The 27,562-nt window shown below is 36.7% G+C and overlaps 1 protein-coding gene across 1 annotated transcript in view; it reads right to left on the bottom strand.

Moving 5' to 3' along the window:
- Positions 1-23,730, bottom strand: part of THSD7A (thrombospondin type 1 domain containing 7A) — a 468,537-nt gene extending 444,807 nt beyond the window's left edge. Inside the window, exon 1 of the mRNA XM_055272578.2 lies at positions 22,869-23,730. Coding sequence (XP_055128553.1) covers positions 22,869-23,046 — 178 coding nt within the window. The 5' untranslated portion in view covers positions 23,047-23,730. The remainder of the gene's footprint in view (positions 1-22,868) is intronic.
- Positions 23,731-27,562: the final 3,832 nt, after the last annotated feature.

Raw genomic sequence — 27,562 nt, 5'->3', positions numbered from 1 at the left:
TCCACATTTTAATGATAAGGGTAAGAGAAACCTAAACAATAACGCACCCAAAATCATTACCAGTAATTTGGTGGAGGCAGACACTGAATACACAGGTGAAAATAAAAATAGAGTATTGTTCTTAAAGTGCTGACATAAGTCAGGGAGGAGGATCACAAGAGCTTCACAGAGCAAGTGCTGTTTGAACTGAATCTTGACAGGAGAGTAATTTTGGGATTCTGTAATCTTCTACTATTATAGTTGTGGCTGTCTGTTGCTTATCTATCAGGCACTTCAAAGATGATATTACATTTTACTCCTCACAAGGATCTTTCTTTTTTTGTGTGGTTTCCCATGATTGTATACAAAAGCATAGTTCACTTATCACGGGAAGATTTTCGTAGCCTTATGGTCACAGGCTTTGGAATGTATGAAATTTTATTTTTTGTGAAGAGGAGCAATAAGAATTAAGTATGGTAAATATTTCAGTAAGCATTATTATATCATTAGGTAAGCCAGAGCTAAAGCACTTTCTAAACTCAAAGAAACTATTTTAAGTAATTCTGGAACTTGCTTACTTGCTTAATTTCTAGGCCTAATGTATATACTAACAACATATTTCTTACATGCAAATGTTCATTGGTTTTCCTGCTAAGGCCCAAAGTTGAGTCTTACATGTACCAAAGCATAAATGGTGTGATACGTGGTTCAGGATAAATAGAGCTGAGAATTGTATCTAATATTTGATTTTATTCTATATTTTGGGGCTCAAGTTGAAGGTAGTGGTTCTGGAACAATGGGCTGTATAAGAAAGTTGAACAAACTAACCATTTGGTCAAATGGCATGAAACTGAGGCACATGAAAAAGTATGGGATAGGAACAAATCAGCATTTGGAACTCAAGCAGACAATCCTATGGAGACATTATAAGAGACTGATCAAGGAAATTGAGACCAGGTAGAAACTAGCTCTTGGCATACATCTGGCAGATTTAGAAAGAACAAGAGGTAAAAGTGGCAAGAATCTCTGATGTTGTTGGGAGCACCAGCAGGGAGCTGTCCTAGGGTTTCATGGGTAGAGAGTGAGCTATTCAGAGTGTAAGGCTTTCAGATAGCTGTCTCTGTGCCTTCGCCACGTGATGTCCCTTCATCTCTCATCTCTCAGTTTTGCACATCCTTTGGAGGACAGTACAAATGTAAATATCAGGCTTTTCTTGGCCCTTCCTTGCCCATCTCCAGCTCAGATAAGCTGGTCACTCCCCTTCAGTGATAGCCCTGATTACCCTGATTACAGTTGCTATGTCTACATCTCCTTGAAAGATTATGAGCTCATACATGTCTATACTTCCCCATAGCTAAAGTTCAGTAAAATGTTTGTGCAGTAAATAAAGGGGCTTAGAGGGCACCACCCCAATGCTGCTGTTACTGTTATATTTGTAATAGATCAAAATGGGGAAACGAGGAGAATAACTTTGCTAGAAAGAAGAAATAGCAAACACTTTGTCTTCACCTCAGATTTAACTTTCCATTCCAGATGCCTTAATATGATGCAGCAAATAATAAGAGAAACACCATATACATGTACATGTAGGCAAAATTATTGATGATATTAGCTCAGCCCTAGGATGGTTTAATTTCAACTTTCAGAAATGTGGATGTGAATAGAATGGTAAGAGTCTCCATGAATTTTTGAATGTAGAAAACCATTCAGAAAAATGTTGAAACATTTAAATATCCCTTAAAAGCACACAATTAAATTAGGAAGACTAAAAGACTCCTCAAATCACGTTTAATTCAGCCTTCTGCCAACTAAAATTTTTTCCCAGAACTTCCTCATTGTTCTATTACAGCAATACATTTTTATTCATAATGAAGATGCTGAACTTCAAATTTCTGAAGACATTCCTACAACACAATAAGCTGCAGATTAAATTATGTGGCATATGATGTTAATGTTAAGGATATTTTATTAGTTTACAATATTTTAAAACTTGGTGATTTGTGTGTAATGTCTCTTTTGTCCATTAACCAGACTTTGATTAAGAAAACAAATTTCCTATGCACATTAACCAACAGAATTATCAAGCGCACACACACACACAAACTTAAAACAATGACGTGCACTGTACACAAGTTATGCAAAGACCTTCAACATAGAAAGAATATTTCAAGTTTTCCCCTGGGTTAAAATTGCTATTTTTATACTTAAGGAGTAAAATGCTTTGTGTGCTCATGATGCATTTAGGAGTAGCTAGTTTTCTTCCTCCTCAAGAGACTTTTTTACATTGGCCCAAGATTTAGGAAGAACCAAGCATATACATGAATTCAAGTTAAAAATCCTATTGCACTAGTGGTAAGAGAAACCTACTGTATAAATCCCTGAATACTGACAGTCCTAATTTTCATCTCCTTCATCACATGCCCTAAGATATATAGTATCTTCAGAAAAGTCATTTTTAAAGTACACGAGACAGGATGAGAACGTTTCCAAAGCCTATTTACTGTAATGCTTGCAAAGGATTTCATTTGAATACATTTATACTAGTTCTTTTACCTGCAATAATAAATTTTAGCTCATTTCACAGCTGTATCCCATACAGCAGTGCACACTAAATATATCAGCTTAGCTGCCTGCGGACAAATATAATGAGGCTTGCAGGTTTTCACTTGGATTCTTTCTGGGAAGAAAAGAAAAGGAAAACTACAGCTGGAATGCAATTCTCCCTTTAAAGGACACAGTGAAAGTCAGCATTTTCTATTGTTGATAATATGCCTATTCATGAAATTACATCAGTTTATATACTTGAAAAAGCTTTCCTGAAATTAAAGGTATACTGCAATATTGTATCAAAACCCAACACAGGTGGTCAGACAAGGGAGGTGGGAGGGAAGGGAAAAGAACCACTGAGCATAATGAGAGACATTTGAAGAGACAGTGAAAGAAATCTGAGATTATAAAGGAGAAGAAAAGAAAATTGTGTGTGTGTGTGTGTGTGTGTGTGTGTGTGTGTGTGTGTGTGACAGAGAGATATAGAGACAGGCAGAGAGAGTGCCCTGTCAGGTTTTTTGGGAGACACGTGGATGAAGAAGATTTAGAATGTTTTGTTGTGTGGTGTTCAATTTAAACTCCTGTGCTATTTACTTTCAAGAAAATTAACAGTAAAAATCTATATAACCCTTTACAAAATGAATTTTAAAATGTAAATATGCTGAAGCTGAATATTTAGTTATAGCTTGAAGCAGCACTTTATACTTTTAAATGATGCATTGCATCATGAAACAATATGGGAATATACTTATATTTAATTATAGGGCAACGGATTGTATAGATAAAATATGTTATCATTTATGTTACAAAAGTGAAGGAAAGTATAAGAGAAAATGGTAAAATCTCAAGAACATGGCAAAGTGATCAGTCAACATATCACATAGTCAAAATATTTTTCAAAACATGTCTGTAATCATTTACTCTATCTCCCTATGCTTGTGTGAAAATATTAAATCCAAATTTCTGTTATCACCTATTATTTATACCATATAATGCTAATTTAAATCTTGGAGACTTACTCTTCACATAACTGGAGAGTATTTTCCCTGACCTTGGCTTCTCCAATCAAAATATTGAAGCATACTTTAAAGGACTTTATAGAAAATTTCATTTTTATGTATATCATAACATCAAAAGACACCATGATATATGTCCTGGCTGCTGGTTTCATACTAAGAGTGTGGTTTGGGTTAAATCACTTAACTTCAGGTACATGAGTTTATTCTTTCATGAAAGGAGAATTTATTATTAATGAAGAAATCATGAGAATTTAGTAAAAGAACATGTATGCATGAGTGCTTGGGGAATTATAGAGTACCATAAGAATACAAGGAAGTATTGTTATTCCATCCACTAAGCTGTAAAAAGGATATAGGCAACTTCCAAAACAGGTTAGCATTGAAAGTTTTTATTGATATAATTTAGATTTCTCTGCAACTTTAAAATACAAGTGATAAGTCATGACAGCTCTGCTATCCCAACTACTTTATTTTTTTCTTTATTGAAGACTTCACTATGCGATCAGATTAAAAACTTGTTGGCATCCTACTAAGTGTGTTCATGATTATTTCAGCAGATTTTCTCCCTAAATGCACTTTTATTCTAATGAATTAGGTCCCCTAAAACACTTTCCTATATTTTTAATTACTTATCTTCTAATTACTTGTTCTTAAATGACAATTATATCATAACCAAAATTCATAAAAAACATAGTATGTATTATGCTGTGCTGGGTTTAAAAAATATGGCTCAACTGGGCGTGGTGGCTCACATCTGTAATCCCAGCACTTTCTGGGGCCAAGGCGGGTGGATCACGAGGTCAGGAGTCCAGACCATCCTGGCCAAAGTGGTGAAACGCTGTCTCTGCTAAAATTACAAAAAATTAGCTGGGCATGGTGGCACACGCCTGTAATCCCAGCTACTTGGGAAGCTGAGGCAGGGGAATCACTTGAACCCGGGAGGTGGAGGTTGCAGTGAGCCGAGATAGCACCACTGCACTCTAGCCTGGGCGACAGAGCAAGACTCCATCTCAAAATAATAATAATAAGGCTCAGTTTGGGAGTTTCTCAAGCAACTGAAAATACAGTTACTATAAGATCCAGCAATTTAACTTCTAAATATATATTCAAGAAATGAAAATACATATCCACACTAAAACTTGTACATGAATGTTCATAGTTGCATGATTCATAATAGCCAAAAGGTAGGAACAACCCAAATGTCTATCAGCTGAGGAATAAACAAAGACAGTGTATTTATCCAGTGGAATTCTATTTAGCAATAAAAAGAAATGAAGTAATACATGTAAAACATTGATGGACTTTGAAAACATGATGCGAAATAAAAGGTGCCAGTCATAAAGGATCAGGCAAGTTATGATGCCATTCATATGAAATGTCCAGACTAGGCGAATAGAGAGAAAAAGTAGATTGGTATTTGCCCAGGACCCGGGCTGATGGCTCAGGGATGCAGGATTTCTTCTTAGGGTAATGAAAATGTTCTTGAATTGATTGTGGTAATGGATGCACAACTCTGTGAATATACTAAAAGCCATTGAATTGTACGCTTTAAATGGGTGATTGCATACTATGTGAATTCTATCCAATAAAGCTGTTAAAAGAATGGCTCTGTGATGGCAATCCCAAGTATTCAGCATATGACTAACAAAGGAGATTCATCTCATTTATAATAACATGGCACAAAAGTAATTTTCACTCTAATTTCCACATTTTTCATAAAATACTCAAAATAATTTAGCTTTTAGATGATGCTATCAAGGTAGAAAATTACCTCAAGAAGAATGATCTTGAAAGCTCTGAAAACTTTCATCATGATTTGGGAAATCATGACTTTCATGATTCTGCAGTGCTTGATCAACCAAGGTTGAAGGACCACCTTGTCTACTTCATAATATTTATTCTCTTCTTGTGGAAATGGCACAGCTGAAGCTGTTCAAAACCAGTTCTCTTATAAAACAAGCCAAGAGAACTAAAGAAATTACATTAAATCTTGCAGTGAGAGACAGGGAGAGAAATGTATCTTAGCAGCAGTCAAAGCTGTCCTTATGAATTATTTGATTTCATAAATCCAAATCCATTTTGATGACTCTCCCATTAGAGGTATGCAGTCACCACAGCAAACTCTCAAAAGAAGCTGTTTGATATAGTGATTGGATCTTCTGATCTTTGCTGCATTTCGGTGATTATCTGTGCCAGCTCATGAGCAGCAGATGCCTTAATTCTGATCACTCCTCTCTCCACAGGGCCCATGAACTAATGAGAACAAATGAAGCACAGTGCATAGAGAAATGTTGATGTTGGCTGGAAACATGGTTGCTCAGACACTTTAATTTGAATTTGTTGTTACATATACTTTCATGTAGCCATTCTCTAAAACTCAAAAAAAAAAAAGAATCTTTTAAAAATCTTTTCTACCCTCCATTTTTAAGCTTCATGTTTTTGAAGACCTGATATGATTGTCAAAGCAAAAGTTGTCAATCAATGACCCATAGTCCAATTTTGGCCTGCTAGATGTTGCATTCAGCCAACAGTATTGTCCGTTATGAGATTTTTTTGTTTTTAGTTGAACCTCGTCTCTATCTGATTGCAAGTGATGGACCTGCAGCAGGGTAAGGGAGCGGTATTACTTCTCTTAACCAGGTAGTCCACAGCAGAGAAGAGTTGAGTATAGCCAGCCTTTATATCATGCCTCATCTACTCCCCTCATTTGTATTCCCTTTCATGGAACTCATCAGGGATGAGTTCTATACCTGTACATATAAATATATGTACATATATTTAAGCTTTACTTATTTTAATATTACTTTAGTCAAAACTGCAGAGGAAAAAATAAAATATTACATCATTCTTATTAATAAACTTGAAAGGATGCTACGCTATTGAAGTTACTGCATTTAATTAGCACTACCTAAGATAGCATTTCTCTTGGAAGGTTTGCAAGGAGAATTATAATAGTTCATTTAGATGAACCATCATATAAAACTCATATATTCACATCTGGCTTAACATTTACAAATATATTCTTTCATTCCTGGCAATATTTTATAAACCCAAATAGACTTGATCTCCTAGATTCTATGAATCAGAAAAGAGCAAATAAACTTATTATTATGAAAAGACTGTGTCATCCATCCATTCCCTTCTTCTCCAAACTCATACCCACCCTTCTTCCCACCCCAAATTATTCCCTACTTTTTGTTACTCCAAACTTCTTTCTATCCCTGGAAACATGCCATTTAATTTCTTCACAACTATTCCTTCTCTGCCTGGAATTCTGTCTCTCTATAGCCTTTCTCAATTTTGTAAACTGTTTATCTTTCAAACTTGTGTCTTATGAAAGTTTTCCTTCCCTGTCTCATTTTGCAAGAGAATTACTCCCTCCTCCATTTTACACCCATATATGTTTCTATTTTTGTAATAAGTTCACTAGCCTCAAATAATTTATTTACACAGGATAGAGAATTCCATGCTATTCATGTTTGTTCCCCTGCAACTGACACACAGACCTTGCCATAAAATAGGTACTAAGTGCCTGCCAATTTTCCTCAGTTGAATTTGATTAACACAAACTGGGGAATAAAAGGGTCACCTAATTCAGACTGTGAATGGAGTCCCCTGAAATAGTTATGCAATGCAACATATGTTTTAATATAGATACATGTAATCCACATTATTCCATCTGAGTCTGTTTCCATTCCTGCCTCAATGATGTCATAATCAATGGAAACTATTTACAAGTAATGTTTTAGAGAAATAGTGTTCATGGATATGCTGACAGGTAGATGCTACTAGAAAAGCACTTCTTGGAAATTTGTGCAAGCATTGCAGTTTGAAAACATTGTACAGGCACCAGACTGGCAAACACAGGAAGATGGTTAGAAATAAAAAGTGTCTTAAAATAAAAGCGATAACTTAGTGGAAGGTAATGCAAGGACTTTTATAATAGCTTTTATGAGTGGGTTATTGATGAACATAAACTTGGCACAAAACTTTGTAAAATAAAATATTAATATAAATTTTGTATAATATTTTAGTAAAAAAAATGTGTATAATTGCACACATTTTTAAAAGTCACTACTATAAATACCACATAAAAACATATTTTAGGAGGTATGATTTTCATAATATCAGGTAAATTATGAAGTCTATGTGATAATTTAGCCATATATTATTGCATTATTTGCATGCGCCTGTATATATATTCATGCATCTAGATATGCAGACATGTATACGTGTGTGATTATGCTTATAATGGTGCATCAAATTATTATTGTGATTCTGTCACAAGTTTACAAGTGTGACACAAACTTTAAAGAATGTACAAAAAAATGGGTTGTAATGGACATGAAATAGTTGAATAGCTGTCTCTCTTTCAAGCTGGGAGACAACATTTTCATTTCCTTCAGAAGATTTTGAACCACATATATTGATGTGTGAAAGTAGGATACCCATCTATTACACACACACACACACACACACACATAATGCACTTTAGGAGAGGAGTTTAAGAAAGGAAGTCTCATCATTCATCATACACTTCCAACATCCTTTCGTTCACAGAATCACAGAGCGGGAAAGTCTTGCCAAGAATAATCTCAGGTTCTCCAAGCAAAGGAACTTTGGAACCCTCAGTCCCACTTAGAGAGTCAAACCTCCAGCATTGCCTACATGGCTAAGATACGCACAATCGCAAGTAAAAACAAAACAGTGAGGCAGAATGTCTCTGCATTTAAAAACCATACTTTGAACAACCTTACAGTAAGGCTGAGCTTTGTAATTACACAGTTGACTCTGACCACAGGTAGAGAACAGAGCAATGTCAGATGCAGAGAAGCTTGACATTCATATGCAGATCCAAGGAGGAAGAGGAATCAAAGTAAAAAAGGTAAGAACACAGACAGATTCAGGAGACAAATTCTGTACCAGTGAACAGTTCGTACTAGGATTATAGCCAAGTAAAGGATAACATTTACTGAGCACTGACTTGTGCCAGGCACCATCTAAGTACACTGTAGGTTTATCTCAAGCTATCTTTAAATAATCTGTAGAGGTAGTTACTAATATCATATCACATGGTATCGCTACAAAATAAAAGAGAGATTAGAAATCATATTCCTAATAAATAACAAACTTAGGTCAAAATTCATGTACTTCTGGCTCAGAAGTCTTTTCTTAAACATCTTTTTACTGACTACACACACACACACACACACACACACACACACACAGGCAAATGCACACAAACATATATTTATTTAACTAGTTATTGATTAGGTGCTTCTTTCATTCCAAGCTATGCATTCAATTCTTTGCAACTAATCTGGAAATCCCTGAATACAGTGGAACTCTGTAACATTTATAGTCACACTCTGATTTTTGTAGAGAAAATAAAAATAACTTTTAAATAGTGCAAATCAAATAGTCACTATTTGTGTTCTGATACCACTTCTTCTCTGGTACAATACAGAACATACCTACAAACACATCCATCTACAATACTCAGAATGTCCTGTTATTTGCTAGTGCTGTAATAGCCCAAGGGGAAACATTTTCTACAGACCACACAGAACAATTAGAAAGCCCTGTATTGGCCACATACCGTAAGTTAAACTATTTCAGCTACATAATCAATGTCTGTGTCCAATACATTTGCTTGGGAAATTTAATTTTCCATCAAGCAGTATCGTTCTAGGTTAGGCTGTTAATAGTGTACTATATTTCTGTTCTTACGCACACCAACTATCCACTTCTGGGTCATTGTTTACCTATCTCCTTTCTGAGGGTGCTCAACAATTTGTGTCAATGGGAAGGTCATGGGAGCAACCTAAGTAGCAGGCTGACTGAACAACTTGTTTTCCAGGTCAACTTACTAGGGCTTCAGCACAGTGGACCTTCACTGTTTCCCAGAAGTTCAGAAAAATGTTGCATCTCCCACTTTTTCCCAGACAATGGCTTCCTCAGTGCAAAGCAAGGAAAAGTGGATATGCAGCTACGTGATTTATTAACCACACCAGAGTCCACCAGGGATACAGGAGGTATGTATTACACTTGAAAATCTCACCAGCTTGCAGGCTTAACTTAATCTTTATTATATTTGCCTATTTCCTTCTACTTCAGGATATCATTCATCACTCCCAAGGTATTCCTCTCAAGGGGGAACAAAGTGTAGGACCATCTACATTTATTCCATACTTAATTCCCATGTGGTTTTTTTTCATTATTGAACAATTATCTTCAGTATGTGTCATTCTATCAGAACAATAAAAAGTGGAATATGTGCAGCACACTCTGGACTGAGACTTTGAACTCTGCCGGCTAAGAGTTAGCTACCTACTCTTGCTACTATTACTCCTACAATTAAAAGAATGCAGATCTATCACCAAAGAATATCTGCAGATGACAAGCATATGAAACAAAGAATATCTGCAGATGACAAGCAGATGAAAAGATGACAAGCAGATGAAACACCATGTTGGTAGGGAACTGCAAATTGAAACACGATATGCTTCCATTAGAATGGCTAAAATAAAAAATACTAAAAGCACCAAAAGTTGGTGAGGAGTGGAGAAACAGGAACTCTCATTCACTGCTGGTGGAAATGCAAAGTGGTGTAGCCATTTTGGAAGGCAGTTTGGCAGTTTCTTATAAAGCTAAATATATTCTTGCCATATGATCCAGCAACATGCTCCTTGGTATTTACGCAAATGAACTAAAAACTTACATCCACACAAAAATATGCACATGAATATTCATAACTGCCCAAACTTGGAAGCAACCAAGATGCCTTTAAATAGGTAAGTGAATAAACAAACTGTAGTATAGCCAAAGGGTGGAATATTGTTCAGCGCTCAAAAGAAATGAGCTGTCAAGCCATGAAAAGGCATGTAGAAAACTTAAACACTGATTGCTAGTGAAAGATGCCCAACTGAAAAGGCTACATATGGTATGATTCCAACTATATAACATTCTCCAAAAAGCACAAATATGGAGACAGTAAAAAGATATGTCTTTGCTAGGGATTTGGGAGGAGGAAGGAAAAAATAGAAGGAGAGCAGGGAATTTTCAGGGTAGTAAACCTATTCTATACAATATGGTAATGGTGGATAAATATCTCTACATATCTGTTAAAAATCCTTAGAATGTGCAATCCAAAGAGTGAATCTTAATGTAAACCATGGACGTTGGTTAATAATAACATAGTAATATTGGTTCATCAATCGTAACAAATGTACCACACTAGTGCAAGATTCTAATAGTAGAGGAAAATAGTGGGAGAATGGGAACATAAAGCAACTCTGTACTTTTTGCTTAATTTTCTGTAAGTCTAACACTGCACCAAAAAGTCTATTAAAAATAAAATCATTTTAATCCAAGCATCGCTCTCCCACCCTACCCCTGCCCCCACCCCACACACCAGCAACAAATGAGAAAAACAGCTAAAGCCCAATGCGTTGTGTTCCGCTCAAGAGCTGGGCCTGACCCCCGGGCTACACTGCCAGCCTCCTCTGTCCAGTGGGAGGCAGCGCCAGGGATGCCTCCCGCGGTAGTACAATCTGCATGGCTGGTGAGGGGTGGGGGTAGGATTTTTCAGAATCTTCTTGAGGTCCCTCTGTTTAGCTCCTCGCCAGCCATCTTCCCAGCGCCTCTCTCCCCTGGGCGAGGAATTCCGTAAAAAGTGGACCCTACTTGGTTGTGGGCTGTAAATTGTCCTTCTCTTCTCTGTTCTCTGTCCCACTCTTGTCGTCTTCAATCTCCCCTTCCTCACCACTGAACTCGTCATGGGCCCACTTGGGGCTGGTGCTTGATTTCCAGAACACGAACCGGCCCTGACCCAGAGGTCATCATGCGAGTAATACTTCTTGCTTTTGGTTGTGTACTCTGGGTCCCACTCCTCTTCCTGGTTTCTTTTTTGAAAATCGTTGTTACTGTTGTTGTTGTTCCCAGAGTAGTTGCCTCTGTCCTGGCCTCTTCCTCTGGCTTGAAATCGAAAGGTTCCTCGAGCTCTGCCACCTCCTCTTTCACTTGGACCCACAAAGACTTTGGTCCCCATTCTCGATGTCTCAAAGCCCGTGGTGCTCTCTTCTCTTTTCTCTGTCTCTTCAGTGTACTCTTCTGCTTTGTAGGAGTGAGATGACCGGGAGGAAGAGGAGGAGGATCTGGACCTGCCTCTCGCTCTCCGGTGCTTCTTCTGCTTCTTTGATCCTTTGTAAGTTCTCCGTTTTCTCAGCTGACCTTTCCCTCGAGTGGCTGGAGTCTCGGGAATTCACTGATTCTCTAGATTTACCTCGTTGAAGATCTCTCTCCTTATGTTTTTTATGACGTTCAATATCAAGGTGGAGATCAACAGGATCATCTTTGTATTTTCCCTCAGCCTTGTAGCCAGGTTTTCTGGGACTTTTCATTTCATCACGAGCCAAACCATGTTTTATGAAAGTACTGCGGGAAATGTCTATTCTCCTGTATATCTCTGGGCTTTTCTTGTTTTTGGCTGCCTCTTGCTCAGTTCCTGTCTTTAGGTATTTAGTAAAGTGTTTATGTAATGTCATTCCTGAGGACCCAAAGTGATGCTCTTTAACATGGTGAACAATGGTCACTATATGTTGGGCTAACAGTTCTGAGGGGCTACGATGAGACTGAGCTGACTGTATGTGCTGGAAAATGGAACAAAACTCCTACTGGAAACCAACAGTTTTGTTCTTAATTTCATTTCATTTGGAGCTAAGAGGACTAATTTGATGATGTTTTATCTCTTCTCCCTTGTCCTGATTTTAAAAGCCCTTCTTTTTTTTTTTTCTTTTCTTGTTTTAGGCATATGTAGTAACATTAGAAACATTTAATTGGAGAAACTTGGATTCTTAAAAGAGAAAACAGAACATGTAAATAAACTTTGAAGTGTTCACCTCAAAAGAAAAAATAATAATTTTAAAAGAATGCAGATAATTTGCTTGTTTTCTCTTTTCTCTTTGTGCTGTTTCTCTCTCTTAAAATACCTCACTTTCTCCCCAACTTTCATCAGTCTTGCATAGCTTTTCCTGAATTTACTAATGTGACTCCTTCTGTATGGACCATCTCTCTCTGACGTCCCCTGTGACTTGGAACCTCCTACAAAATTACCCTGCTGCATGTGTCATTTGAAAATTATTGTTCATATAAGGGAACACATTTGTGCTTTTTCTCCATCTGCCCTTATTTCATTTCTTTTCCCATAGCATAACTTTGATATAATAATATGGACATAATAGAAACAATACCCCAAAGCTTATGATTTCACATACTAAACTGTAAAATAACAACTAACTCAATAGCTTTTCTGGAGGATGCAATGGCATCTTTTTGGCTAGGTCCAATTATGCATCAGAAACAATAGATAGGTTACTTTTTGGTATCATTGCTCCAAGTATTACCTAGTTTCCCTCACCCTTTCCCAATATGCTATTTTTTTGTACAAATTTGTAGGGTACATGTGCAATTTTGTTACATGCATAGGTTGCATAGTGATCAAGTCAGGACTTTTAGGATATCCAACATCCAAATAACGCACATTGCACCCATTAGGTAATTTCTCATCATCCATCCTCCTCTCACCTCCTAACCTTCCCAAATCTCCTTTGTCTATCATTCCACTCTCTACATCTATGTGTACAAATTTTTTACCACCACTTATGAATCACAACATGTGATATTTGACTTTCTGTGCCTAGCTGGTTTCACTTCAGTTAAAGACCTCTAGTTCCATCCACATTGCTGCCAAACACATAATTTTATTCTTTTTATGGCTGAATAGTATTATATTGTGTACATATACACCACACATTTTCATTGCCCATTCTTCTGTTGATGGACACTTAGGTTGATTCTGCATCTTTGCTACTGTGAATAGTACTATGATTAACATGAGTATACGTGTCTTTTGATATATTGATGTTTTTTCCTTTAGGTAGATGCCCAGCAGTTGGATTTATGGATTGAATGACAGTTCTATTTTTAGCTCTTTGAGAAATTTCCATAGTGTTTTCCATAGAGGTTGTAATAATTTACATTCCCACCAGTCATGTAGTGGATATTGAGCACTTTTCCATATACCTGTTAATCATTTGTATGTCTTCTTTTAAAACTACCTATTCATGTCCATTGCCCACTTTTTAGTGGGATTTTTAAAAATTGAATTATTCAAGTTCTTCCAGTGTATTCTCATAAACAGTATATTCTAATATCTAGTATACTCTAGATATTAGTCTCCTGATGGATGAATAGTTAGCAAATATTTTCTCCCATTCTGCAGGTTGTCTGTTCACTCTGTTGATTATTTCTTTTGGTGTGCAGGTTTTTAGTTTAATCAAGTTTCATTTGTCTACTTTAGTGACTTTGAGGTCTCAGTCATAAATTGATTGCCTAGACCAATGTCCAGAAGAGTTTTCCATAGGTTTTCTTCTAGTATTCTTATAGTTAGGGGTCTTATACTTAAGATGTTAATCCCTCTTGGGTAGATTTTTATATGTAATGAGAGATAGGGGTCTAGTTTCATTCTTCTGCATATGGAAATTCAATTTTCCCAGCACCATTTATTGAAAGGAGAGTTCTTTCTCCAATGTATGTTCCTGTTGGCTTTGTCAAAGATCAGTTGGCTTAAAATATGTGACCTTATTTCTGGGTAATTCATTCTATTCCATTGATCTATGCATCTATTTTTATACTAGTACTATGCTGTTTTGGTTACTATAGCCTCATAAGATAATTTGAAATTGGGTAATGTGATCTCTCCAGATTTGTTCTTTTTGCTTAGGATTGCTTTGGCTATTTGGGTTCTTTTTTACGGCTCCATATGAATTTTAGGATTCTTTTTTCTAATTCTGTGAAACATGGCATTGGTATTTTGATAGAGAATGCATTAAATCTGTAGATTTCTTTGGGCAGAACGGTCATTGTAACAATATTAATTCTTCTCATTCATGAGCATGGGATGTTTTTCCATTTGTTTGTGTCACTGACATTTTCTTTCATCAGTGTTCTGTAGTTTTCCTTGAAGAGATTATACATGTCTTTAGTTAAATTCATTTATAAGTATTTCATTTTTGCAGCTATTGTAAATTGGATTATTTTCTTGATTTCTTTCTCAGCTAGATCATTATTGGTATATATGAATGCTTTTAATTGTTTTATCATTTCCCATTAATATAAACTTTTTTACTGTTTGGGTACATAGGAACTACATGCATGGGAACCACCTGAGTATTTGATTTTTTGATCTAAGTAACCAACAAATTCTGAGAACTAACTGTGTGATGTACAACAAGAAAGACAGACAAGATATAAACAGTAGTGTTTTTTAAAAATAATTTAAATGATCACCTATGAAGTAAAAATAAAACAATGCATAAAACAGAAACAATTCTACTGTGACAACATTTAATGCTGTCATCACTTGAATGCATTTTAAACTATCAGTGTAAAGTTCTGATGAAAAAATTAGAAAAGATATCTACCTTGTGACTCACTGGCACCTCTACTTCACAGTCTACACTGTCTCTTGTATTAGGAAAGATATATTTTCTCAAGTGCCACATGCTCAGTGCCTCCTTCATTAAGGGCCAGTCTAATGTTCCTTTATATTAATTCTAAGGGATCCTGTCCTATACATTCACTACACTGAGGGACTTCCAATACCCTCTTCACGAAGAAATCCCACTATCCAGTATTCTCATTCTAACTCATATCAGAGGTCAAGAAACTTGTATTCCTCCTAAAAGGACCCAAACCACAATCATACTTCACCAATAACCTACTCAGAATCTCTTCCCCCCACCATCAGGCCAGTCCTCTATACAGTAATATGGCAGAAGTAATAATGGACAGAAGAAAATCTAGATTACGTGCCATCCTATTGTACTCTTAATCTCAGCTATGATTGAGGTCTGCCATCATTTTACAAACCAGATAGTTGTGTATAATTTTCAGAAGGAATGACCTAAGTTACCCCAGTTTCACTGAACCAGTTAAAGCCTCATACAATTCCTTGAGAATTTGACTTTTTGATCCAACCAACCAATATACTTTTAATGAATTCTGAGCACTGATGGTGCTATATAAATTACAAAAGAAAAAAGACAAGACACAAACTGCAGTGGTTTTTCAAATGTATTTAAATGATCACTTACCAAGTAAAAACAAAGCAATGTATAAAATACAAGCAACTATCCTGTGACAGCCTTTAATTTAGAAGTGTTAGGTGACAATGTTAATTTCAAGAATGTAAAATATCAAATTTTTGAGAAATCCCCTGAGACACAATAATAAAATGAAGTATAATAAGCTCTATTTACATAATTAACCCTAAATCTGGTGCTCAAAACATTTTTATAGTCTTTGGTAAGTGCTGTCTATACATAAGTGCCAAACTAATAAAAAATATGTCTATAATAAAATAATTTCCTTCTATACTTGCTTTTTTTGTCTTTCATGCTGCCCTTTAGTTGGAGAAAACAAATAAGTATGTTAGACCAGTAAAATTTCTGCAAGTTATGTCATTCTTAGGGGAATAACTGGTAAAGAATGGTAAGAGAACTAATAGTTTTTGAATGTCTGCAGCATTTAGGTCATAGTAGTACATACTTTCTATTTATTACCTGTTGAAAAACTTCATAAATGCCTTCTTACTTCAGAACTTGTGTCATTGTTCTAAGGTGAAAAACAGAGCCAGAGAATTGATCTAACTTAGCCAGTCAGGTAGAGGTAAGATGTAAAGAGTGGTTTGCCTGATCTCAAAGTCTGTGTTCTTTCCATTCTATAATGGTGTCTCCCTTATAACTTGGAGTATCTACTAGTCTGGTTAACTGTATCAATTTGTATTTTCTAGTGCATTTACTGGAAAAGAAAATATGCTTAAGAGAAGGCTAATGCACATTATTGGGCTTGCTCCAGGTCATAAACTTAAATAGCTATTGTACCATCTGACAGAATAATAGCAATAATAAAAACTATCATTTACTGAAATTTTAATATGTGTCAGGCACTCTCCTAGTACATTACATGCATTGCCACATTTAAACCTCAGAAAACCCCTATAGAATGCATCCCATTAATCCATATTGGAGATGAAAGAAAAAGATTCAGAGAGATAAAATAACTTTGTAGGTAACGTGAATAGAATATTTTCCATCCATGTTGCCCCAGATTGATTAATGTTGACATTCATGCTCTGTCTACCCTATTCCATCCTTCTCATTCATGAAATGAGAAAATGATGTAACATTCTGAATAAAAGTAAATTGTAAGAATAATTGAGTTTAAAACACTTGTGTTGGGATAATGCCACCTCACATTATGACTACCTGGAATGATATCCCTCTCTCCTTTGTTACTTAAAGATTGGTAGAATTAAAATAGATATATGTCCATATACATTGGAGAAGATTTTATATGCAGAGTAATAAGTACTATTAGCATAAGTACACAAAAGTAAAAAAAGATAACATCGTTTTTATTAAAGTTGAAGAACAAAGGCATAATTTTAATGCAATTACTGTGTAAAGGACACAGTGACTGTCAGTAATAGTAATGTCCTGCATTAGATGAAGCCAGTTCAAAAGTGTTTAATGTGAGTATTCTCCTTGAGAGAAAACACATACCTGTAAAAATCCTATCACCTCAATTCTAAATAATGGCTATTATGTACTTGTTTCTTGGATTTCAGTGTAATTTCATCATTATAAAAATAAATTCAATTACTTCATTAAGATATTTTTGAAAATATATCTATGACAGAAGTTGACAAAAGTTTATGTATTCAACATTTTTTGTCTGATTAATGCTAAGTCAGTCGCATTTTGCTCAATTCATTGACACTCTTAATTTAGAATTGCCAAGTGAATATAACTAACCATAATTATTATAGAAACAATCTCATATGCTAGAATAATAAAAAGTGCAAATGTCCTTGTAATCCCAGAACTTTGGGAGGCCAAGGCGGGCGGATCACCTGAGGTCAGGAGTTCGAGACCAGCCTGGCCAACATGGTGAAACCCAGTCTGTACTAAAAATATAAAAATTATCCGGGTGTGGTGGCAGGCGCCTGTAATCCTAGCTACTTGGGAGGCTGATGCAGGAGAATGGCTTGAATCCAGGAGGCAATGATTGCAGTGAGCCAAGATCATGCCACTGCACTCCAGCCTGGGCAAAAGAGTGAGCCTCTGTCTCAAAAAAAAAAAAAAAAAAAAAAAAATGCAAATGTCATTAACACTTATTAGTAACAGTAGTTATTCATCTTTTAGTAATATAAATGCTATGCCTCTTGTGTGTATGAAATATGTTTCCCAATTATTTACACAAAGATAAGTTACCTTTGAAATGACTGTGATACAAAAGTGCTGAAAATTTTAACTTTTATATTTTATTTATTTAATTAATTTTTAGAGACAAGATCTTGCTCTGTCGCCCAGGGTGGAGTACAATGGTGTAATCATGGTTGACTGTAAACTTGAACTCCTAGGTTCAAGCAATTCTCCCACCTTGGCCTCTAAAAAGCTGTGGGATTACAGGTATGAGCCACCATGCCCAACAGACTTTTATATTTTAATTATTTAATTAATTTTTAGAGACAGGATCTTGCTCTGTCGCCCAGGATGGAGTACAATGGTGTAATCATGGTTGACTGTAAACTTGAACTCCTAGGTTCAAGCAATTCTCCCACCTTGGCCTCTAAAAAGCTGTGGGATTACAGGTATGAGCCACCATGCCCAACAGACTTTTATATTTTAATAAATAATTTTTAATATCTGAAATTCTGGGCTTTTCCTCCTTATAAAACAACAACATTGTAGTAGAGAGACTTACATACCACTTAGTTATTCAACATTATTGATACTGTATCTTTTCTACCATCTTGTTTTTTATTCAATCAAGTTTATATCTTTACCTCTATACCTAAAATGTCGTTTCCCAAAACACTGTGAATTATCTTACCAAGTCCTCATACTTGATATTTTCTAAAATATTTTAGAATCCCTTTCCTAGCCTTTCTAAATTTTTTAAATACTTTTTGTCACAACCTCCTTTATAAAATACTTTCTTCATCTAGCGTATATTGTCATTTGCCTTGTACCTTTTCTGACCATACTTTCTTAGCCTGTTTCTCTAGATCTTCTCCCACTGTGGCCCTTTATATCGCAATATTCTCTGTGAAATATCCTGGCTCTTCTTTTCAGTATTTTCTTTGCTTTAATGATCCCTCCCACTCCCATGGCTTGAAATATACATTTATTGAGTTCTATGCTTACACCTTCAGCCTAACTCCTTCTCCTAAACTGAATCACCCATTCACTAATTTTCCCACGAGATATATTAGTCTAAATATGTCATTGCTACCTCAAGCTCAGTATATCTGAATTAAATTGATATTCTTCTTCACAACACTAAGAAATCTGTTCTTCCTTTTTTCATATCCTGTACCTCCATTACTGGCTACAGGCATGATGAAAACCTTGATGGCATCTTCCTACTTTCCCTGGAAGGCACTGTATATCCTGCACCCTAAATCTAAGCTAACATTGCCTCAGTGTGACTTCAAGCCCTCTTCTGCTCACTCTTTGCTATAACTTCTATTGTCGGAGTTCTGTTCCCCTTTGTCTCTCAGTCAACGACTCACATCACTGGCCTTCCAGCTTCTAAACTCATCTCTCTTCATTCTAGACAAACAAAATATCACTCTTCTGCTCAAAGTTTACAGTGGCTACCACCTACTTATAAGTTAAAGTCCAATATCTTACCATTGTTTGAAAGTTTATTGATAATCTGATCCTAACTCACTGGATTGGCATGAAATCTTTTCATTGCTATCCAACATCCTGGGCTTGAGGTGCTGTGTACTACTGGGACTTTCAAGATCTAGGAAAGCAGCCGTGCCTTTTCATTTTTATTTTTTTTCTTCTCTCTGCTTAGAATGTGCTTCTACTCCTTCCTCAGTCAAAATCCAACTCATCTTCAAGACTCAGATCATATATTAAATTATCTTTGAGACCCTTCACACCTCCTTTATCAGCCAAGTAACCTCTCTGTTCTTATAACGTTCTGTTCATGTGTATGGTATGCCATGTTGTAATTGTGTACTTACAGTGTTGTTTAATTGTGAGTTTCTCCTAAAGCCTGTAATCAGTTGAATAAGAATTTTTTTTAAAAAAGGTAATTGTGAGTTTCTCGATGGCAGGGATGGCAGTATCCCATTCAGCTTTTACCACAGTGGTTACATATTTTAGGTCCTCAATAACTCTTTGTTGTGAGTTGACTTAATAAAGCATATATATAGAGAGATAGATAGATATTTAACATTACATATAATGTATAAGTATTATATGTGTATATATTATAGGTATACACACATGTGTACAGTTGGCTCTTGAACAACATGATTGAATTGGGCGGTTCAACTTACATGCAGATTTTCTTCCACCTCTGCCACTCCTCAAACAACAAAACCAACCGCTTATCTATCTTCCTCTTCCTCCTCAGCCCATTCAATGTGAAGACAATGAAGATAAAGACCTTTATGATGATCCAGTTCCAGTTAATGAATAGTAAATATACTGTCTCTTCCTCATGGTTTTCCAAATGTCATTTCCTTGTCTCTAGCTTACTTTATTGTAAGAATATAGTATATAATACATATAACATATAAAATATGTATTAATTGACTGTTCATATTATCTGTAAGGCTTCTGATCAATAGTTGGCTATTAGTAGTTAAGTTTTGGAGAAGTCAAAAGTTATACATAAATTTTCCACTGTGCATGTAGGTCAGGACCCCTAATCTGTGCATTGTTCAAGGGTCAACTTTATATACCCTTATTTGTTGTATATATGTATTTATGTGTGTATTTATAAAATATGTATCTGACATATGCATTCATATACATGAAGCACTTTAGGGATTAAAAAGGCCCTTAGATATCATTTTATCTATTTAATGAATATTACAAAATAGGAAGCCAAGAACCAAAGTGATTAATGACTTTACCAAAGTTCTACAGCATGTTAGTAACATACACAGTTTGAGTTCCTGTCCCAGATCTTCATCTAGTGTAACAACTTTCACTACATCATTTTAATTCAATAATCTCACCATTAATATGATTCTCTATAATCCTCTGTACCAAGACCAAGCTTACCCTATTGGAATAGATATTCTGGAGTATCTCACCTCTTTTCTCTTCCAATTCCCTTCTTGCCTCTTTATTTTCATCAAGTGATACACATATAGTGATTCTGTAACTTCTAAATTTTCATTTATGGTATATCTTTTTTCTTTAAATATTCTCTAGTTCTTTTGAGAACTACTTTCAACTCCTTTACAGATACATTAAAGTCTCCTTTCCCTTTGGTAAAAAAATAATAATAAAGAAGTCATTATTTTGCTTTCCAATTGAATGAACTATTTTTTTTTCTTTTACCAAACCAAGGATCACCATTCAAGAAATATCTTTAACATCCTCATCATACTAGCTTATATTTACATACAGCTTTGAAGTTTACCAATCACTTTCTCATAACTCATGTGATTTTCACACACTGCAGATAGGCAGAAGAAGGTGTCATCACATTTACATGCAGTTAAGAAAACTAAGGGTCAAAAGTTAAGTGAACTGCCAAAATTCCTATAGCTAGCAAGAGCTAGGACTGGCACTGGAATCAAGGTCTCCATATCATTGTTTCTGAGAGCTTTCCACAATTTTAAGCTGTTTATTGGCTTGTGTTCCTACCATGACATTTATGATGACATATATTGACACCTCAGATGCTGTACAGTGAATGTTGGCTGGGCTCTTTTCCATCTGAATTATTGCTTGGCTCTTGTTACTTTGCTAGTATAAATTTCAACTAGGCAATTACTATTTTATGCTACACTGACTTACCTAAGAAGCTCTCCCCAAGCATCCATATGATACCATTTAATGATAAATTATAATTTGATTAATGTTTGTCATTATGAATGTGCTTTTAACAAGTAAAACCCTAGCTTAAGCTAAATTAGAGATTATCAAATCTTTGTTTCAAATTGAAATAAATTAATTTTATTTCATTTGAATTCATTACTCAACTGATCTTCAAACTTAAGGTGTTAGCAAGAATAATTTTGCTTTTTAAAATCTGTATGTGTTTCATGTAATATTCTAAGACAAATTGTGTACTTTGACTTTAAATAAATTTTTGTTTAATCTCCTCACTAAATTTCTAGATAGCTGCAACTTCTTTAAAAATTCCAGATACCGATAGTGATGCAATTGTAGAGTAGATTGAGCTGTCTCTTCAGCAGTGGTGCAGAGATGGGCTGAAGCAGGAAAAGACACCCACTCTCTGAAACTTGTTTGCAACCACATGACGAATACATACTTTCTCTTTCAACTACAACATTCTCTTAATGTTTGGCGTGACCAAGTTATTCTTAAATTACCCCCTAGCTCTAAGCAACAGGAATAATCTTTTCCCATTTTACTCCTATGAACATGTGAAGTTTCAGGTCCGCTAAGGAATTCTCAATGTTTTTTTAATGCAGAGAGAAAGAGAGCCCGCAGAAAAGGGGTTGGTAATGCTTCACTCTGTATTGTTTTCCTGCCTGTCAGGGCCCCCGCCAGAACCTCCAAGAACTTTGCCAGGGGGTACTGATGGGCAGTTAGTAGCTGCTTTTGTTGGGTGGTTGAAAAACAAAGCAAAATAATCCTCAAGGAAGGAAGAGAAAGTTTGAACCCAGACATCCTAAAAGTTGTACACTTTAAAAATCCTCCGATTCGCTAGTTAATAATTGAGTTTTCAGTCTTTCCTGAAGGCTCGCTGGAGCCCCATTTGCCTTTAATTGTTGGAACCGCCCTCACTTGGCTTGTTTCTGAGGTGTCCCACATATCACAAAGCTAAAGTTAACAAATTCAACTCTATATCCACAAATGTCATGACAGTGGGCATATTGCTTGCCTAAAGAATAAAGACTTAGACTAAACTCTTTGCTTGTTCTTTGCTAGAAATCTGTTTGAGAAACTCTAGTAGAATGAAAATCCAGGGGTTAAAAATAATGCACTTCATTATGGAAGTGCGCGTTGCCCTCATTACAGAGCTGCGAGAGAAATATTCCAGCTACTCACTGTTGCCTCTTAGTTGTTATGCTTTTCTTTCCTCATTGCATCGGACATGACCTATTTGCTTCCTAAGAAATCATACTTTTTACCTTAGGATCCCAGCATAACCGAGCCATCCAAAAGCACCGGGGTCCCTAGAGAAGCCCATCAGCTCCTTAATGTGGCCCCAGATGTGAAGATGGGGAAAGGGTAACTCCGTCCCACTTACCAGTCTTCCACAGATAGAGGGTGGGCGCCTCCGCCTCGCCCTGCGCCGCAGCCCTGCCGGAGCCCGGGCGCAGCAGCAGCAGCAGGAGCAGCGGCAGCGGCAGCAGCTGCAGGACGCCCCGGCGCGGCCCCGCAGCGCCCCGGTTCCCGGACGCCCAGCGCCTGGCTTGCAGCCCCATGCCGCCCGCAGCCACTCCAGGGTCCAGAGCCGTAGCACGCTCGGCAGGGAATTTTTCTCCGCTCTTGGAACGTCTTTTCAAAGAGTACAGAAAGCAAAGCTCTTTCCTGCTATTGTTCGCTTCAGATGAGAAGGAGGGAGAGCGCGTCTAACACCAGGGAACAATAGCGTCCGCGGTGGTGGCCGTGGCCGCTGCAGCCGCCGCCGCCGCCGCCTCTGGCGGGGATGCTGCTGCCGCTGCCATTCCTCGCAGAATGGCAGGTCCCGGCGGCTCCGGAGGCAACTGTCCTCAGGGGGCCCCAGCTGACTGAGCAGGTCTGCTAGGTCTGAGAGGCAGCGCAGCCCCCGCCAGCTGGAGGGGGAGGAGGGGGGCGTGAGCCCAAAGGAGCAGAGGGGGCTGGAGGCAGAGGGAGGCGAGAGCGCGAGGGCGAGAAAGGGGGCGAGCAAAGGGGAGAGGGGCCAGCCAGGCGACACCCAGCTCCGACATACCCGCCTAAAGAACTCCTGTGCACATGGTGCGATGATATATGTTTGGAAGGATGCACCGATAAAAAGAATCATCGCCCGGCAGATTTCAGAATGACAAATAACAGGCATTGATATTCACTGTCATCCAAGGAGTCAAATGCTAGATCTAGTGGCATGCTATTCTTAGTACGTATTTACACAAAGCATCAGTGTTTATTATCTATTTTTAAGCCATGGCTTATGAATTACTTTGTGTGGGGAGCAGTATTTGAGATCAGGTGTGAAAACACGAGAGCAGATGTGTTTACTTGTCAAAATGCACTTAAACGCTTCTTTAAATGTTGTTTTTAACTTAATCTATTATCAATAAAAATATGAGCAATATTGATGTTCTGTGACAAATTAAACTGTCTTTTAATAGCCTTTAAAACTGAATTAGTATTAATGAGTATTTCCAATGCTACCTCATTACATAAATACAATTGTACAAAAAAAAAAACCTTTAAAATTAAAATTATATTTCAGGTATATAGAGTTCTGTCCCTTCATCTACTTCTTTCTCTCAAAAATATGCTACTTCTAAGTATTCAGATAGTTGTGAGTCAAATTGAAGGCCAAACTGAGTCAGTAATGCTGTCTGGATATCTTGGAATTAGTAAATTCTTCATTTAAAATTTTCCTGACACCAATTTTTCTTAACTCTTACTGTAGCAAAATGCCTGTCACAATCTAAATAAGGAACCACATGTGTTTGCATCTTTTGTCCTTTGTGTTTTCACTTTCTTCTACCAGTAGTAACAGAAGAATGTGTGTGAAGTCAGATAATGCTTTCCCCTTTCTCCTTCTCCCTTTAGCTAATAATAATATCTTTTATTATTAATTCATTTCACAGTAAAGCTAAAATAGTAGTCATTTAACCATTAAAAATTCAGCAAATGGAAAGCCAAAGAAAACTATTATCCCATCAGCAATTTTCAGCCAAATAAAATAAAATTTTAAAAGCAGGAAAACTACTTTTTATGAATTTACTCCAACATAGCTACCCAAGAGTTTAAAATGAGGAAGCTACTCTTTCTGAAAGAGGAAGCCTTCCATAAGGCTCCCTTGGGACCCTTGTCATTTTTGCAAAGCCTTCCAGACACAGCCCTTCTGCATGCATTAGATTAAAAGCGGGTTTGATCAAATAATTCCCAGGTCCTGCCTGTTTAAGTATTCTGACATCAGAGGAAATTAGCTACGTTGAAGGTTGCAAATTTGGTCTTTGTTTACTTTCCACTCTGTTAGGCCTCTAAGAAGGAATTAAAAGCTCAGAGAGCCCTAGCTCTGTGAGTCTGTGATTAGGAGAGATAAGCTAGTGTGGCTTACTATTTCTTCACTGGTGAAAAACAGGCAACAATCAAAAGATTATAGGTTGATAAGGAATAAAAAGGAAGCCTGATCTTAACTAATGTATGGTTCCCTGAAGGATCGCTTCTTTCAACAGTTACACCACAGAAGGAAATGGGACCTGCTATTGCTTCCTGGGTTCTGTCTTTTCAGGAAAATTTCCATGTCCACTCCACAAGGAATCATTTTCCCATCCTTTCTGCTTATATTTCTCAGCTACTATTAGTGCCCTAAACCTTGAAATCCTCTAACTCTGGCACAGGAAGGATTTCAAACTGGACATACTCTGCTAACAGCAGCCATTCTACGCATTCGTGGGAAGCGCCAATCAATTCACCAAGTGGGAATTCATTATGTAACAGAGGACAGAGAATCTGAGGAATTAAGTTAATGTGCAAGGTAATTACCTAGCCCTTCAAAAAGCCATCTGACACTATTCTTAACAGCTTATTGTCAAAAGAAATTTTAAGATTCTGATCTTTATATTTACCCATGGTGGTATAATAATAACTCAACTTGTCAAGAGTGTAAACATCATAGCTACAAATTCAAGCATTATATGGGGTCAATTTCTAGGTTCCAATTTGCTGCCATTTACAATACACAATTATGGTGATATGTTCCGCAGTAGTGTTTCAAAATAGCCAACAATTGGTTTCCTTCTTTCAATTTCAACGTACACAAGGCCTAGGAGTCACAAACACACATGCACATACACAAACACACACAATCATCAGCAAAGATATCTCTGAACAAGGTTAGAGAATCCAAGTCATATAAACATTTGTCTCCACACCTGCCACACATTTGTTCATAACAATGTCATTATTGCACTTGAGGACAAAAATGTATGGGTCTCTGAGGAGACAAAAGTGATGTATATATTCTGATACATGTTCCTTTGTGAAAGGTATAGTGTCTAGGTAGATAAATCCTATCAATAAAACTGATAGATGGCAAGAGATAGCAAGACATAGCAATATTTTTTTCCTAGAATATGACATAAACAATAATACACAAATGTTTAATGACATGATGTCAAAATTCAGTCATGAGAAGTCTCAAGGATGCAGATTAAATTGACCATCTGTACAGCCTGCCATGAAGTAAATCGTTCATCATTTTTCATGGAGAACTGTTCAAATATTAATGAGCCAGTGCAATAAAAGTTCTCCAAACCAATGAATGACAAATGCAAAGCATATTTTTTTAATATTTAGAAATGAAAAAATTCTAAACTTGTCACCTCTCATGTGATAGGTGTCTTTATTCTGCCGCTATTAATTTTACTATCATTTCTAAACTCCAGAGGTAAGGATGTGAACATACCTATACACATCTGTTTTCTCTTTTATTAGAACATAAACATATAAATATATATTACAACCCATGAGACTCATGACAATGAATTTTAGTCATTAGTATCAGTATTTTAAAACAATTATGAAATTTTCAGTTCCTTGATGGAAAGGGAAACAACTTTTAACATCATCAGTTTTATAATAATACAAAAGTGAAGAAATATAGTTATTTATTGATAGTATTACATATGGAAGTGTCTAAAGATGTCCATTTTGAAATAAAAGCTTAAAAATAATTCTCCACATAAATGCATTTTGCATCCTAAAAAATAAAAAATACCCAAAGAAATTCTATTTGTTCAACCTCTAGGTGTCACACTTGACCAAGATTTGGAAGAGACAAAATTTATTTTGGGCTTCTTTCTATCCTCCCCTTCCCTGACACCCACCCACCAAGTTTATAGGTACACCTCATTTTACTGTGCTTTACAGATATTTTTGTTTGTTTGTTTTTTTAACAAATTTAAGGATTGTGACAACTTGGCATTGAGCAAGTCTATCAACATAATTTTTCCCACATGAAGTGCTCACTTCCTGTCTGTATCACATTTTGATAATTTTCATAATTTTTCAAAAGTCATTATTAATGTATTTGTTATGGTGATCTGTGATCAGTGATCTTTGATGTTACTGCTGTAATTATTTTGGGGCACCACAAACTCTGCCCATATAAAATAGCAAACTAAATGAATGAATGTTGTTGTTTATTCTGACTTCTCCACCAACAGGCTGTTTCCCTATCTCTCTCTCTCCTTGGGCCTCCCTGTTCCCTGAGACATACGAATATTGAAATTAGGCTAATTAGTAACCCTACAATGGCTTCTAAGTGTTCAGGTGAAAAGAAGAATTACAAGTCTCTCATTTTCAATCAAAAGCCTAAAATTATTAAGCTTGGCGGGGCGCGGTGGCTCACGCTTGTAATCCCAGCACTTTGGGAGGTCGAGGCAGGCGGATCATGAGGTCAGGAGATCGAGACCACGGTGAAACCCCGTCTCTACTAAAAACACAAAAAATTAGCCGGACGTGGTGGCAGGCGCCTGTAGTCCCAGCTACTCGGTGAGGCTGAGGCAAGAGAATGGCGTGAACCCGGAAGGCAGGGCTTGCAGTGAGCCGAGATCGCGCCACTGCACTCCAGCCTGGGTGACAGAGCAAGACTCCGTCTCAAAAAAAAAAAAAAAAAAAAAAAAAAAAAAATTATTAAGCTTATTGGGGAAGGCATGTCAAAAGCCAAGATAGGCCAAAAGCTAGGCCTCTTGCACCAGTTAGCCAAGTTGTGAATGCAAAGGAAAGTTCTTGAAGAAA

This window comes from Symphalangus syndactylus, chromosome 3, assembly GCF_028878055.3.
Source record: "Symphalangus syndactylus isolate Jambi chromosome 3, NHGRI_mSymSyn1-v2.1_pri, whole genome shotgun sequence".
Classification (NCBI taxonomy): domain Eukaryota; kingdom Metazoa; phylum Chordata; class Mammalia; order Primates; family Hylobatidae; genus Symphalangus; species Symphalangus syndactylus.
Note: the sequence above shows the minus strand (reverse complement) of the source record. Positions and strands in the feature narration are given on the sequence as shown.